The sequence below is a fragment of the Podarcis melisellensis genome (assembly GCF_964234715.1).
Source record: "Podarcis melisellensis genome assembly, chromosome: 3".
NCBI lineage: Eukaryota > Metazoa > Chordata > Lepidosauria > Squamata > Lacertidae > Podarcis > Podarcis melisellensis.
The window spans coordinates 56,110,402-56,126,237 of NC_138530.1; the positions used below are offsets into that span (position 1 = coordinate 56,110,402).

The 15,836-nt window shown below is 40.2% G+C and overlaps 1 protein-coding gene and 1 pseudogene across 5 annotated transcripts in view; both read right to left on the reverse strand.

The window, feature by feature from the left end:
- Positions 1-15,836, reverse strand: part of CCDC170 (coiled-coil domain containing 170) — a 64,671-nt gene that overhangs the window by 41,021 nt on the left and 7,814 nt on the right. For 3 of the 4 annotated variants that reach the window (XM_081905153.1, XM_081905154.1, XM_081905152.1), the window contains one exon: positions 13,996-14,161. In XM_081905153.1, the coding sequence (XP_081761279.1) occupies positions 13,996-14,161 (166 nt within the window). Of the gene's footprint in view, positions 1-5,523; positions 5,755-13,995; positions 14,162-15,836 lie in introns of those variants that run through there. The other variant, XM_081905155.1, reaches the window with a different exon arrangement.
- On the reverse strand, positions 11,159-12,733 carry LOC309366532 (damage-control phosphatase ARMT1 pseudogene; annotated as a pseudogene). Its single transcript, XR_014173455.1, has 2 exons — positions 12,638-12,733; positions 11,159-12,317 (listed from the first exon to the last, which is right to left on the reverse strand). The product of XR_014173455.1 is annotated as a damage-control phosphatase ARMT1 pseudogene (transcript).

Below are 15,836 nucleotides of genomic sequence, written 5' to 3' on the forward strand. Positions count from 1 at the left end.
TCCATCTTCATGGGATTACGCTTTACTGGCAATCTGTTTAAAATAAAGCATACAGCTTTGCCTACATGTTATTCATAGACACATTACTCCACACCAAAAACATTGAGAGAGAGAGAGAGAGAGAGAGAGAGAGAGAGAGAGAGAGAGAGAGAGAGAGAGAGAGAAGGGATGGGGAAATTAAAGTTCAATCGGGGATAGGGAAAGAAATACAGAATAAAAATAAGTTTAAAAAGAAAATATTTCTGTGATTTATTTTTTACCGAAATCTGGATGATAAGCAGCTGAAATGCAAACAAAAGAAGAGTCTTGCTTGGATGCCCGCTGTGTCTTTGAAATTCCAAAAGTTACAAAGCACAGATTTATGACCACAGGCAAAATTGCTTTCATCATACACAGAGTTTGCAAATTGCTTTTCTGGCAGCAAAAGCTCAGTTGTTTTTTATGGAGAGTTTCAGAACCTAACAGATCAATTGGGTCATCAAAGGAAATATTACCTTACTGATGACCAGTAACCTTCAGGTTGACCAGTTTTATACTTGCATATCCCAAAAGCAACCCACAGAAGAGAAGAGTTTTATGAAATGGACAGGTAATAAATGCAAGTAAAACCGCACCAAATGGTGAGCAGATGGTTACACTTGTCCTGGATCCCACCCCCATCCCACCCCTGTCCCAATAGGTTGGCCACTTTCCTACAGAAAAATAAAGTAGCCTGCTCTGCATGTAGATACCTCATATGTAAACGGATAAGTTTTTGACAATTAACTGATAAATACATTCTGTTAAATAAATAAATAAAAATGTATGACATTCACACATTTCATGCCATGTATTTTAAGTTAAGTAGCTACAATTGACTGCAACAAAAGAAACACACGTGATCTGCATGCAAGTTACATGTCACCTTCTAAACACAAGGGCTTTCCATGCAGCAAACATATATGCCTAAAAATAAGGTGCTCACAGAGTTATTTTATGTTGATTGTTTGTACACTTTACAAAATCACATCAGCCTAGGAGCCAACCACACAAACACACCCTTAGGATTTAGAATATAATTAGTGATTTTAGAATATAATCAGTATTGAATCAGTGTGGGGTAGTGGTTAGAGTGCTGGTCCAGGGACTGGGAGGCCAGGGTTCAAATTCCCATTCAGCTATGTAGATCATTGGATGAGCTTGGGCCAGCCACTGTTTCTCAGCCTAAGCTACCTCATAGGGTTATTGTTGAGATTAAATAAGACGGGGGAGAACCATAAATGTCACCTTGAGCTCCTTAGAGGAAAAGTAGGTTTAAAATGTAATAAATAAGGAATGTTGTGGCAACAGTGTACAAGAAAACAGGTCCTTGTCCTGAAGAGCTAACAATTTAAAATTTGACAATGGGGAGGTTATGCCAAAGGCTTAATAGGAAACCGTTACTTGCTACTAGAAGGTGCAGATGAGGAGCTTAATTTATCTACTATAAAATAATAACAAATCCTATAAAAGGCCTTGCCTTTGTAGAGGAAGGGAGCCTGAAAAAAGAAGAAAGAACAGAGATAGTTGCTCACTGGCAAAAAAAAAAGTGGATTGGTTGTTTTTGTCTGGCTGCTACTGTTATAAAAAATGTATAAAGATGTTTGTTTTTTTGCTGTAACTGAACAATAGATCCAATAAATCAATATGCTCAATTTTGCAATTGTTGTATGTTTATGAATCCAGGACTGCTGGTAATTATCTGGATATAAAGGAAAACAACACTGAATGTCAATCCAGAATCTTGACATGAAGGGTGCTTTCAAACAAGGAATTTCCCCATGGAAATCTGATGTGCTTACATTCACACTAACTCATATTTATGTTGTATCCCATCATGGTTTTAGTATCAATGAAGAGAGAGCTATAAATCCTGTGGGTGGGTAGGTGGGTAGACGGACAAACAAACAAACAAACAAACAAACAAACAGAACAATCCACTTCCATGACTGTCATCCATTTTAGGTATTTCACTTTCCTACTTCCATATTCCAAGATTATGCTTCCACTTTGTTCCTGGCCTTGCATTACATGTGCACTGAGAATATGTTATTACAAAAGTACCCAGTGCTTTGTGGGACCCCTTCAGGAGAAGAAAAGGGGTATACCCTACAAATATGTGGAGTGCAGTGCCTAAGGTGGTTGGATGATGTGGGATATTTCTTTTTAGAGGATGCAATTGCAGTTCTAATTTTAATTATAAATATCAATGAGTTTGCAGTATACACTATTATTATGGACTCTAGAGAAAAAGGTTAGCATAAGTTAAAGTGAACATATGAAAACCACAAAGTGACTTGCCTCCATATGTTATGTGGAGACTGGGTATTACATTACAGGTGTTGTAACTATATGCAGTATAAGTGTAGTGCAAATAAAATGCTACACATGAAATCTTAGTCTTTTGCCCCATCATCTGGAAAGGTCCTATGAGAAACTTGAGCAACAATCTTCCTGGGTTTCTCTGAACTTTAGATCAAAGCCTTGAGTTGGATGAAAGATAAAGAACTGAAAAGAGGAAAACCTTGGATAAATACTCCCTCTTGCAGCATTTTACAAGAAACAGTTTAGTCCTTGAATTAGGAAAGATAAGCTTTAATAACCAAGCTGTACCTAAGTATAATTGAAACAATAATCTTTAGTGCTTTATACCATACAAGGCACACTGCAGCTGTGCTCTATGAAATGAAACAGCAAATGAAATGGATTGATCTGCTACCAGACCTTGAGAACTGACACAGAACAATTCTTTTTAGGGAGGGCCTTCCCTTCTGCTGCTTCCAAAACTTTTACTAGTAGTTAGCTTTCTTGTCCAAGAAAAATACAAATGAAGCAAGTTATACTGAACAGAGTGAGTGGTCAGACAAGTTGATGATGTGTGGGTTTCTTCCAACAAGAGAGGAACACAAACGGAAGACTGAGACAACATTCAGGCACCCATTCACATCAGTGACATACCGGTAATATGTAAGCTAGTAAAACAGAGACCATACACAGAGTAACTCCTTCATGGAGCTACAATTCCCAGAGTTCCACAGGCATGAAGATTGACTGTTAAACCACTTTGGGATAGGGAACTAGGGGTCTCCTAACAGCAGTCAGCATCTTGAACAAACTACAGTTCCCAGCATTCTTTGGAGGAAGCCATGACTGTTAAAGTGGTAACAGTGCTTTATATGATGGGGTGGATGTGGTAAGAGATCTTTACAGCAGCTGTATTCATAGTTTACAAACAAAACCAAGTTACATTGCTCACATTATTGAGTCCAATATAACATGTTAACTAAGGCTGTGTACACACCATATACTAAAAGCACATCTCCCCCAAAGAATCCTGGGAGCTATAGTTTACCCCTCATAGATCTACAATCCGTAGGACCCTTAACAAACAGCAGTACTCAGGATTCTTGGGAGATGCTTATTTGTATAGTGTGTACTTAGCCTAACTCTCTGAATTTCTGTAGAACACGTTTTGCTCTAAAAAAACCGAAAGACATCTGGCATCTTCAGTCACAGGTCTCAAGCAGCAAGTTTGGGAAAGACCTTTGCCCAGAATCCTAGGCAACCACTTTTTAATTTTTTTTTAAAAGGATGCTTGCAATTTGATACTGATGAGAAATAAAAAGATATAGATCCAGTTACAGATAGGTAGCCGTGTTGGTCTGCCATAGTCAAAACAAAAAAAATTCCTTCCAGTAGCACCTTAAAGACCAACTAAGTTAGTTCTTGGTATGAGCTTTCGTGTGCATGCACACTTCTTCAGATACCAGATATCGTATCTGAAGAAGTGTGCATGCACACAAAAGCTCATACCAAGAACTAACTTAGTTGGTCTTTAAGGTGCTACTGGAAGGAATTTTTTTTAAAAAGATATAGAATTCTCCTATATAGTAATTTACCCAACAAGCATTACAAAATACAGCGTAAAATTATACAGTGGTACCTTGGGTTAGAACTTAATTTGTTCTGGAGGTCCGTTCTTAACCTGATTAACTGTTCTTAATCTTTAGCTAATGGGGCCTCCCGCTGTTGCCATGCCGCTGCCGTGCGATTTCTGTTCTCATCCTGAAGCAAAGTTCTTAACTATTTCTGGGTTAGCAGAGTCTGTAACCTGAAGCGCCTGTAACCCGAGGTACCACTCTAGTCTGTTCCTTATTATTCGTGAGCAGTTTGTATTTATCTTTTATTTATTATATTTATATACCATCCTTCATCTGAGTATCCCAATTTGGCTCTGGTCTCTAACTTGTAAAGACTCAGCAGTAGGTTCTGAATGTTGAACACCTGCAACTCCAGTGCGCATTTGTGCGCATTAACAATGCTTTAAATGTTTTATTTATATCACGTTCCTGGTGATAATGCTTAAGGTAGCTCATCATCTTTTTTAGAAAGATCATATAAATAAAATAGTTGACAATTTAACAACGGACGTTAAAAACAGCGGACGTTAAAAACAAAAACCCCAACCAGCATTTGTCCCAGGAACTTAAAATGGCTTTCTAGTATCTAAATGACAGTGTAGGCACCAAGCAAAATTCATGGGGTGGGGGGATGACATGTTCTCTGATACGGCAAACACCCTGCTCCAATTGCTGCCTGTTTAGCCAGGAGCAGCTGAAGCAGGACCTTCAAGGTTGGTGCAAACAGGGATCAGGAACACCCTGTGGCCTTCAAGATGTGGCTGCACTACAACTTCTATCATCCCTGACCACTGGCCACACTAGTTGTACCTGATGGGAGCTGGTGCCTAACTGTGCGGACCATTTTTTATCACTGTAACTTGGTTGAATACCGTCACCTGCGTAATTATAGTCAAGGCACATGACAAACACCGTAACCAGAGGCTTGCAGCACTGAAGACTGGGCCAGAGTTAAAACAGGACTTCGGCCATGGCATCAATAAAGGGTCTAAAAACAGAACTGGAAAACAAAGTGCAAGCTAGGGGGCACATCTGAGCTACTGCAGCGACACAGAGGGAACTACAGCACATCCCAACTTGTACTGTACCACGATAGGAGTCGAAACCTTTTCTTTCTGTCTTTTTCTTGGTGATGCTGCTATGCCTATAACAGCTGTGTGCTGATTAAAATTCAGGAGGTGCCACTTTTCCTACCACGAAGATTCAGTGATGAGCAAAGTTTCACCTGTTGAATTTAGGAAAAGGGCCGGTGCTGGCAACCACACAGTTACACATTTACTCACGTAAATAGTCAACATGTACCAACGGAATGTATTAATAGGATTTCTCTTTCAATACCAAGAGAAAACCTTGCCTCTGGATCAGGCACCCCCAAACTTGGCCCTCCAGCTGTTTTGGGACTACAACTCCCATCATCCCTGACCACTGGTCGTGTTAGCTAGGGATGATGGGAGTTGTAGTCCCAAAAAGCTGGAGGGCCGAGTTTGGGGGTGCCTACTCTGGATATTATATTTGAGAGAACGGGGCCTGCCCAAAGCACTGAGCCGCGCACCAGTAGCTCAGGACTGGAGCTGGGGGTCCATACCTCCGCTTCGAGCGAGGCTGCCGCCGAGGCAGGTGGCAGCAGCAACGGCGCGTTGCTGGTCACATCGATGAGCCTGGCAGAGGCAGAGCCCCCGCGGGAGCTGCTGCTGCTGCTGCTGCTTCTCATGCTCCCCCGGGGCCGCCACGCGCCAGCCCTGAGCAGCGCGGCTTTCAACGTTCGATCAGAACTTTACCCGGGAAATCGACCGCGCGCGTCCTCAGCACAAATCTTGCTAAGCGACGCTGGTCTCCAGGGAAACAGGCACACACTGCAGAGCTTGTAGATTGGAGGGGACGGCTGATTAGTTCTTCTCGCGAGAGGTCTTGAAGTTGGATTTTATCCAACTGAATAACGTTTGTTTGTCTTCCCCTCCAAATGTTTGGGAACTGGGCAAGGAAAGCATTGCCCTCCGTATCAGGTTAGGCTGGTGGTGTCACCAGAAAAGCTGGCGAGGCTTAATGACTTCCAACAGTTTACAGGTTGAGTTAGAACAACGCAAGTTAATATTTGAAACGCCTTTTCCACACATTGTATTGTTGCGCTTTAGAATCTTGTATTCTTAGCAAATTCTCTATGCGTTTCGTGCACACTTTAAGTGTGTACACCTTAAGCGTACACCTAAGTATGAAACAGTCCTAAGTTCAGAGCTTTGACGACAAATGGCTGCTCTTCTTTATTCTTTGTTTTAAAATATTATATCCTGTTTTCCTGTTTCATTGTTTTTTTAATGATAAAAATGTAAACATATCAAATATATTAAAAGCTTAAACACTTTAAAAGGAAGGCAGATACAGCATCATAGGTATTCCAGGGAGCAAAAAAATAGAGTTAGAAGGAAGCATGAAGGTTTTTTAACCAAATTCTCTGCTAAATGCACAGTCTGCAGTGATGCAACCACAGTATAGTCGACAGATATTGCTGACAGGCGGCTGGCCAGCCTCTGCTTAAATACCTCCAGCAAAGGAGAGCACTTCTCCCTAGGTAGTCGGTTCCATTGTTGAACAATTTCTACCTTGGGAAAGTTTATCCTAGTGCAGGGATGGCTGGCCATTCAGATGTTGTTGGACTGCAATTCTCAACTATTGGAAATGCTGGCTGGGTCTGATGGAAATTGGAATCCTACACCATCTGGAGGGCCACAGGTTAACTACCCCTATCCTAATGTTTATCTGAAATCTGCCTTTCTGCAGTTTCCACCATTGGTTCTTCTTTTGCCCTCTGGAGCAGTAGGGAGCGATATCTGAAGACTGCTCAGTGGCGTAGCGTGGGTTGTCAGCACCCGGGGCAAGGCAAGTAATTTGCACCCCCTAACCCGTGGATTTGCGCCCCCTAACCCATGGATTTGCACCCCCTAACCCTAACCCCCAGATTTTGCACCCGGTGTGGCCGGGCCCCCCTGCACCCCCCACGCTATGCCACTGAGACTGCTATAATGGCACATCACATCAATTGCTCCACTTTTGCCTCCATCTCTAACTGGTGGCCCCCAGAAGGTTGCCCAAAACGGAATGTGGCCCTTGGGCTGAAAAAAATTCCCCACCCCTGCTGTGACTAACACATAAAGCTTGTAATTACCTAGCACAAATGATCCTGGATTTCTTTGCCTGAAATCTGGCACATTTCTTACCTTTCCTTATGCCTGCAATTTTCAGACCGATTGCCCTGCCCCGCAATGTGAACCTTGCCCTTTCAGGAAAGCCACTGCAACTATCCTTCTGAAATTTGGCAGGAATAATGTCCCCAGAAGGGACGCTATTTCTTGCAAATTTCATACAGTTCTTTCTTTATATATATATTAATTAGAGAGTGATCCTTTAAGGTATTTAATCAGCAATGGAACTTCTGGATTTATTTGTCTGTAATTTATCCACTCTGGAGGGGCTACTGTGCCCTCACATTTCATCTACTTTTATAAAGGGGGTATGAAGGTATACCCGTTGTTTGAATTCCTGCTAGTGAAGTGGGGTCTGGGGAGAGGAGGTAGAGAAAATGAAGTGGACTCAAATGGATGAATTGAATTGGAGAACCCACTAATACACTGAATGGAGGCTTTCTGTTTTACAAACTGCTGAATCCAAACTGAAAATTAGGCTGGTACATAACCATATTATTTTACCTTGCTAAGTAGGTAAGGAGAGAACTGATGGCATGAAACAGTGTTTCAAATAATAACCATTTTAATGATTGATATCCTACCTTGTCCTCCCAAATCATGTCTTTTAACTTAATACGCCAAAAATTGGGATCTTAAAGTGCCAACTGCGAAAGAATTCAGCTTCTATTCCCAATTACAATTAACTAGTTAGAACTGAGGCCAGCTTATGAAATTCATTAGACTTCTAGGTCATCTGCCTTAGAAATCATATTTCAGCCCATAAAAGTCTACTGGTAAAGGTTTGTAAAATCCAGAACACTTAGTAAAAATCTCAGATAAGCCTTTAATCCTTTTGTGGAAACTTAGAAAACAATTTAAGTTTTCTACTTGGGCAAGCTTCCACTAGAGTCCACTATTCATTTTTTAATTATTTATCAGTAGTGGGAGTGTGGGATTTTCATGACCCTCTTTAGATATATTTTAACCAGCTTTTTAAAGTGTGCCAATTTCCTTTCCAAAAGGAGAACTCTCTCCTATTAATAAAAAGAGAAAGGAGGGAACAAAGCCTTTGTTCTTCTTGTGGACCACTTTGCCTTGTCTATGATAATCGCCAGAACTTTGGACAGGATGTTAGATAGATTAGAATTTTTTTTGCTGACTACCAAATATCCATATACCCAAGATTTATTACAAACTTGCATTCTACCCGTTACATATGTAGAATCTTGTTTATAGAAGATTTTCAGAAAGAGGGAGGGGAGCAGATATAATTAGTATGTTTTTACTACCACTACATTGCATGAATAGAGATGTTATCATCAGGAAAGTCAAGCTTTTGAGCTAAGAACAGTACTGCATTTTCAGACTAAAACGTTGAAAATGCATTCTATTTAATTGCCTCTATTTCTAGAGAACATAAAAGATTCTAGCAATTGCTAAGCACAAAACCTACAGTAACAGAGAAACTGTAACTTGGCTTCTGACATGTCTGAATATGTACCGGTATATATTTTTTGTGTTGTTATCACTTCTGCATGTATTTATCCCATGCTGCATCAGTAATTCTTAAACCTGTAAACTACTATGAGACCTCATACACAGATGAACACGTGTAATACACTGAAACCATATACTTTATGTGTATTTTGTATGCATTGTGAGGAGCAGCAAGTCTACAAATAAAAATGGCTTTTGATGCCAAAATTCACATTATTTGGCAAAGAGAGACCCTTTGTTCAGTCTACAGTACTCTGTAAAGTGTCATGTACATTGGTGGCATAATAAGACACTGTACCAACACCTGAAATTTATTATTATAATGGTATTATTTAACTGTAGTCTAATGATGGTGGTGTATGGGACACTGGTACAAAAACTGCCAGGTACAGGGAATGTATGGCTCTCCAACAGGTGCTCAGTACCCCTGAACACCACTGGTGTCTGCTGTGGGCCAAAGAAAAAGTTGTTTTTGTTCTTGCAAACAATATCAATTTTAAATATAAATATATAGCAAACACACATAAACAATTTTCATCAGGGCCACAAGATGCAGGAAGGAGAGATTCCATATTTTCATCTTCCAACAAAATCCTAATGAAAAACAGACACATACGGAGCTATTAGACTTAGGAGAAAAGCTCAGCTAATAACTTCATTTTTTTCATAAGGCTTGTGGTTAAGAAAAAATGGGTTAAAGTTAAACCTCACCTTTGCATGTTGTGATCTTGATGACAATCATGTTGTCTTGCTGCTGCCGTGGTTTCTAATTAGCATTTTGTATCTCATCTAATTTGATTGTGTGTTGTCCCTATAAAGTAGTGATGGAATGTGATGGCTAATGCATATATTAATTGCCACATTGAGCATAACAAATACAATGGGTGTGCGGCTAGCTCCAAAGCTAAATGGTGGCATAATTTTATGTCTTTGAATATGATGGGGCAAAAATCTAATTGAAAGACAACCACAGGCTTTGGAATAGAATGTTTTTTTTACACACCAGGAATGGTAAGGATTTTGAGGATCTAAATGCAAGACCACATGTTTAGATCTATTTTTTAAAAAAGCAAATTGAAGGCTCAATATCTGAGGGCTCAGACAAGCCTCAGATACTGATATGTCTAAAGGCAACACTTGCCCACAGAAAGGTGGGAAAGTGGAAGCACTTATGGAGGTCGATAGAGACTCAGATTCCTATACTGACAGAATTTGCCAAGCCCTAATATGTGACTGGACCATTGCATTGGCACCACTTGCACAGAAATTTGAAAACCTTTCTACAAATAAAAGACATCTCTCAAACTGCAAATGAAGCACTGATTTTTGCCACCACTAATCAATCTGAAATACAATAACTGCATATGGCCATGGATTCTTGCCCTATAGTTCGAGGAACAACCAGAAAGAAAGAAATGTAAACATTTTTGAATCAGCCTATCAGAGAATTAGGAAGGGGGAGATATGACCAAATCATCTGTGGAACACTTTGGGTGGATTGGATACTAACATTGAATATAAATACCCTCAATCAATAACAGATGTGGAGAAGCACACAGAGTCCCTGGAGGCTTAAATATTATGCAAAATGTGATTAGAGGTTATATTATGTACTATGCAAATTGATGATGCTATATGGAGAAGAGGGTTTGTAGATTGCCTCAAAAGGTCGTTATTTGTCACAGTACAATAGACCTAGTTCTCACAAACAGTACAAGAGCTGGTGGACCCATGTCTGGACAGTTCCATTTTGGACTGTGCATGTGATTTAATGATTTACCATTCCATCATGTTGAAAAGTGGGGATAAAGGTTTCTACACATAGAAAACATGGGTTATCCTTGACCGTTAGCAATGATGACTGGGGCTGATGGGAGCTGTAGTCCAAATCATCTGTGGAACACTGTGTTGGCTACAAAAAGAGGCATATTGGTAACATTGTATCAGAGAAATCGAGACACAGCTGTAGCTCAGTGGTAGAGTATCTGTTTTGCATGCAGAAGATCCCAGGTTCAATCTCTGGCAACTGCTGGTAGGGCTGGGAGAGAGCCTCTATCTGAACAGCAGCTGCCAGTCACTATAGACAGTATTGAGGTAGATGGATCAATGGTCTGACTGAGTGTAATGCAGCTTTCTATATTCCTATAAAGGTTATTAGAAACTGAACTTTGTTTCACGAACATCTTCTAGTTTAAGGTACAGACTAAGGTATACGTCTGTTGGAAAATAGCTATTGTGATTTTGAGAGGTTGCCTTAAATAGACATTGTTTCCATCCCAAAATGGGCCTGAAATTGGATTTGAATGTATCCTAATTATCATCCAGAACCATCCAGAACACTCCGTCTCCTATTTCTTTAATCCACGGATGGGGAAGCTATGGTTGTCTAACTCCAATCAATTATTAACATTGCCCATACTGGCTGGGGCTGATAAGAGTTGGAGTCTCAAGAACATTGGGAAGGGCCACAGATTCCTCATTCCTGCTTTAAGCTACTGTCGACCAATGCATACAGCTGTTATACTGAAGAAATTATTGAGATGCTTATTTACATGTGTTATTTTATTAAATTTTGTCCAAAGCAGCTATAAAAGCATCTGCTAAAGAACTGTAAATGTAACATACAACACAAGGCAAAGTGCTGCACTGTAATAACTAAAACAGTGTAAGAGGACAGATGCAGGCAAACCATTAAAACACTCACTTCTTGACCCCATCCAAAAATATTTTAAGAATAGAGGAAAGATAGCCTTTAAGATGGTTCAGATACTTTAAGAATAACAAAAAAGGGTTTGTAAACTTTCACAATTGCACACAACTTTAAAACTCTTAAGATCTGTAGAAGAAAATAAAGAACATGAATATTGAACCCCAGTAAAGCTTCCAATCTTAAACATCATAAACAGTGTTCATGAACACTGCTATGCTTTACACAAGCCAATCACGAAGCAGCATCAAACTGAATTATTCCATATTTCCCAATGATCATCCAATCAGGTTCAGTTTTAGTAAGCTGTTCACCTTGCCCAGGTTTCAGCCCAACCTGGATATCACATTTTAGCGTTCTTAAGCTACAGAGGGGGGCAGGGTGAAAAGTGTTTAAGGCTTGATGGAATGGCACTGTGAATTCCCACTTCCGATCAGCTATCAACTTTCTGTAGTTCAAATCACCTTTAAAAATAATTAAATTTGACTTCTGCAATTCACTGTACAAATCAGGAGCCACTTGAGCCATCCTACAATATTCATGTGGCGAGGTCCAGAACAAGTGATCATGATAAATCCAAAGGCCATTTTTCAAATAGCCCTCCCAGCAGACACCACACCTAGACATCCCCTTGTGATTAGCTGCCTGCATTTGCTTAATAGTCCAATTCAGGTCACGCTTTGTACTATCTGAGACATACCATGGGATGCTTTTCCCATGGAAATGAATTTCAGTAGCTAATTTGGAGGATAACAAGAAGTCAGACAGTATAAGGTCAGCAGTAAGTTCAAAACCAGCATTATCCAGGACTATGTCAAGTCTAGTAGTCTGCTTATTCATGTTCTTTTTGTTTATAAGCAGTGACCAAAGCTTTTCCATGTGATCCACCAAGATAAAAGGTTTTAACTCTTCCACAGACTGTAATGGGTCAGACTTCTGAGAATTATCTGCCCCAGCTGACATTGACAGGTCACACTTATTACCCCACAGTGAAACCTAAAGAAGGAAAAAGTACACCTTAATCTGTATGCCAAGTGATCCTTGCTCTACTATACACCAAGTGCATCTTCGAGGACTGCAGTTAAGGGGCTACTGAGAGGTCTGCTTGTTGTAACAGGAGAAAGTAGGTCAGAATTGGAGTATTTCTTTTTACTTCCATTGAAACCAATGTGAAAAGGCAGTGGGTTAATTCCCAAGAGGCAAATATAATATTAATAAAATTTAATAAGAAATGTAAGAAAAATGAGAATTAATCCACTTCTTTTGACCTTGAACAGGCTTAGGAAGTAGGAGTTTCTCTGCCAAGACACACTTACTGTTCTGTCAAGTTCCAATCCACTAAGCCAGGGAACCTCAGGCTCAGGGGACCAATGTGACCCTCCAGTTCTTCCTTCCTTCACTCCCTCCCTCCTTCTAATGTGTTATGCATGAAACACCTGTTAGTGAAAGAACATAACTAAATCAATAAATTGGTTTTTATTGAATACTAACAAGTGATGTTGGGACGCGAGTGGCACTGTGGAATAAACCACAGACCTTAGGACTTGCCAATCAGAAAGTCGGCGGTTCGAAACCCCACAACGGGGTGAGCTCCCATTGCTCGGTCCCTGCTCCTACCAACCTAGCAGTTCAAAAGCACGTCAAAGTGCAAGTAGATAAATAGGTACCGCTCCAACGGGAAAGTAAATGGCGTTTCTGTGCGATGCTCTGGTTCGCCAGAAGCGGCTTAGTCATACTGGCCACATGACCCGGAGCCATACGCCGGCTCCCTTGGCCAATAAAGCAAGATGAGCACCGCAACCCCAGAGTCGGTCACGACTGGACCTAATGGTCAGGGGTCCCTTTACCTTTAACAAGTGATGTTACAGAAAAGTTGAGACCAAAGTGTAATTAATATAGTTTCTGCTTATGCATTTAGAAGCCAGGGATTAGCAGTTTTCTGCAGATGGGTTATATGATTAATATCTCAGTATAAAGCAGACTCCTGATTTAGCTAAGAAGGGACGGGGAACCTGTGGCCCTCCCAATGTTCGACTTCTAACTTCCATCATCCCCATCAAACATGGCCAATATATGTGCCTTCCTGTAGCCCTATTTCATTTTGGAGAGTCCTTTAAATGTTGTAGAAACTTTCTGAACCTTCTCTCTCACAGTAAAAGCTGTAGCAATATTTTTTGCAGCATGCCCTAATCAGGTTTTGGCAGAGGAGAGATCAATACCTATAAATTAATAGTTTGGCAAACTACAAAAACAAAAAGCAAGCTAACGACAATAATTGATATACTGTTTTCTGAAGAATCATCATAGGAAGGTATGTGTATGACTGAGAATAAATGCCAGAAACTCTCCATAAAAATATTTTTGCCTTAGTTGTTAAATCCACTATGTGCATGAAACAAATTTGGGGTTCCATGTATTATTCCAGGTCTTTTGTCATGCTTGTTTCTGGGCCTCAGTAGTCACTATTTTCAACAATATTGCAGAGAACAGTGTATGATGAGTTGGAGGTTTATAAGATAGGAACTCACTTAAAATGGTTCTGATGGCCTGAATAGTTTCTGAACATATTATCACTAATGGTTTCCATTAGGTCATATTTGAAACTAGATATTTAAACTGGATTTTAACATTACAGAATATGTGCAACAGATAAATTATTTAAACAAGATTTTACCTGCAGCAGCTTCAAAAATTCTTCCTTCAGGGATTTTTCATCTAGGCCCTTTATGTTTTTCAACAGCTCTTGTAGATAGGTGCTTAAAACAATAATAGCTTCCTGAGATTCAAAGAAACCATGGTCCTTTTCTTTTTTAAATACATCATAGTCACTGATGGGTGGACTAAACAGAAGGGATAGAAACATAATAATACATTAGTCTTTGACATCACTAAATGCCAAAAACTTTCTCCCATAGCCATTGCAGTCTCTACTGAGACTGTAGTATGTCATGTCTAGCATGGTGCTGTGGGATCAGTGTCAGCTAATGGGGCCTGAAGATGTGGACACAGTCATGGGTGTAGTGAGGATTTATTGGGGGGGCAGAACCTAGGTTAGTTAAGTATTTTTATTTATTTATTTGCCCGCCCCCCCGGCTACACCCACGGACACAGCGCTTGCAGCAGTGTGTCCAAGCTCTCTTATGACAGGATAGGTTCAGAATGTAGCTCACAGTTCTCTGTATAACCTGGTGTCCTCAAGGAGGGAGTACTGTGGTCACTTCCTCTTTTTTTCCTCCAAAGTTTTTATGAGAGATTTTCTTGTGTTACAAAAAAACAAAAAACAAATAAATGGGGGAAAGTACATATAGCATCTCCATTTCTGATTTATAGAGCCTTTTTCAGTTCATTTACATTGTGTATGAGTCACTGTCATTCTAGAAATGTGGTTGTGGGGGAAGAGAGGGGAGAGGTGGAACGATAACATTATTTTGTTCTATTTCATATCGTTTGTGTATGTTATCATGTCAGCATCACATGGGTAGGGCTTTTATTTGTAGATTTAATTTTTATTGGCATTGCAAGAGAGGGTCCAGAGCCTGGTTGGTTGAGTTCAGTTGGTTTCAGGGTGGTTTGTTTGTGAGTGTGAGGAGGGTTCTTGGGTCAGGTTAGTCATAATATTTCATATGCTGCTTGTGGAGGGGATAGGTCATTGTGTTGTTGTGCTGTGTATGTGATAAAGGGAAACCACTGGGATGAAGGCGTCATTCAACACTTGATAAGAGTTGTTTGCTGCTGATGGAAAGCCTGTTTTGTAAAAACCTACCTTGGCTGACTATAGCCTACCAGGCCAAATTCACAGTTTTACTGTTAGTATATAAAGACCTAAACAGCTTGGAATCAGCTGACTTGAGGGACCACCTTTCCCCATACGATACGATGTGATATCTTTATTGTCATTGTCCCTTGCAGAACAATGAATTGAAAAACTACATACAACTACATAAAAACTACATAAAACTACCACGAAACTACATAAAACTACATAAAACTACATAAAAACTACATAAAACATTCAAAAACCCCTAAAAATTCTAAAACCCCATTTTAAAATACACTATACTACAGAGACCCCCTATGCTGCGTTTAGAACCAGAATTGCATTAGCGTAAAAACTGTTTTTCAGGCGGCTAGTCCTGGCCTTTATAACCCTATACCTTCTTCCAGAAGGCAGAAGCTGAAAGAGATAATTTCCGGGGTGCGTACTATCATGTGCTATCTCTGCCGCTTTCTTATGGCACCTGGCAGCATAGATTTGATCTAAGGTGGGAAGAGTGCACCCAATAATTCTCTCTGCAGTCTTTACAACCCTGGATAGCATTGTTTTTTCCCTGGCCGTGCAGCTCCCAAACCACATGCACAGACCATAAGTTAGTACGTTCTCCACAGTGCAATGGTAGAATGCCATCAACAGGTCCTTTGAGAGATTGTTTTTCCGGAGGATTCTCAGAAAATATAACCTCTGCTGTGCTCTCTTCACCAGGACTTTGCTGTTCTCTCCCCAGGTTAGGTCGTCTC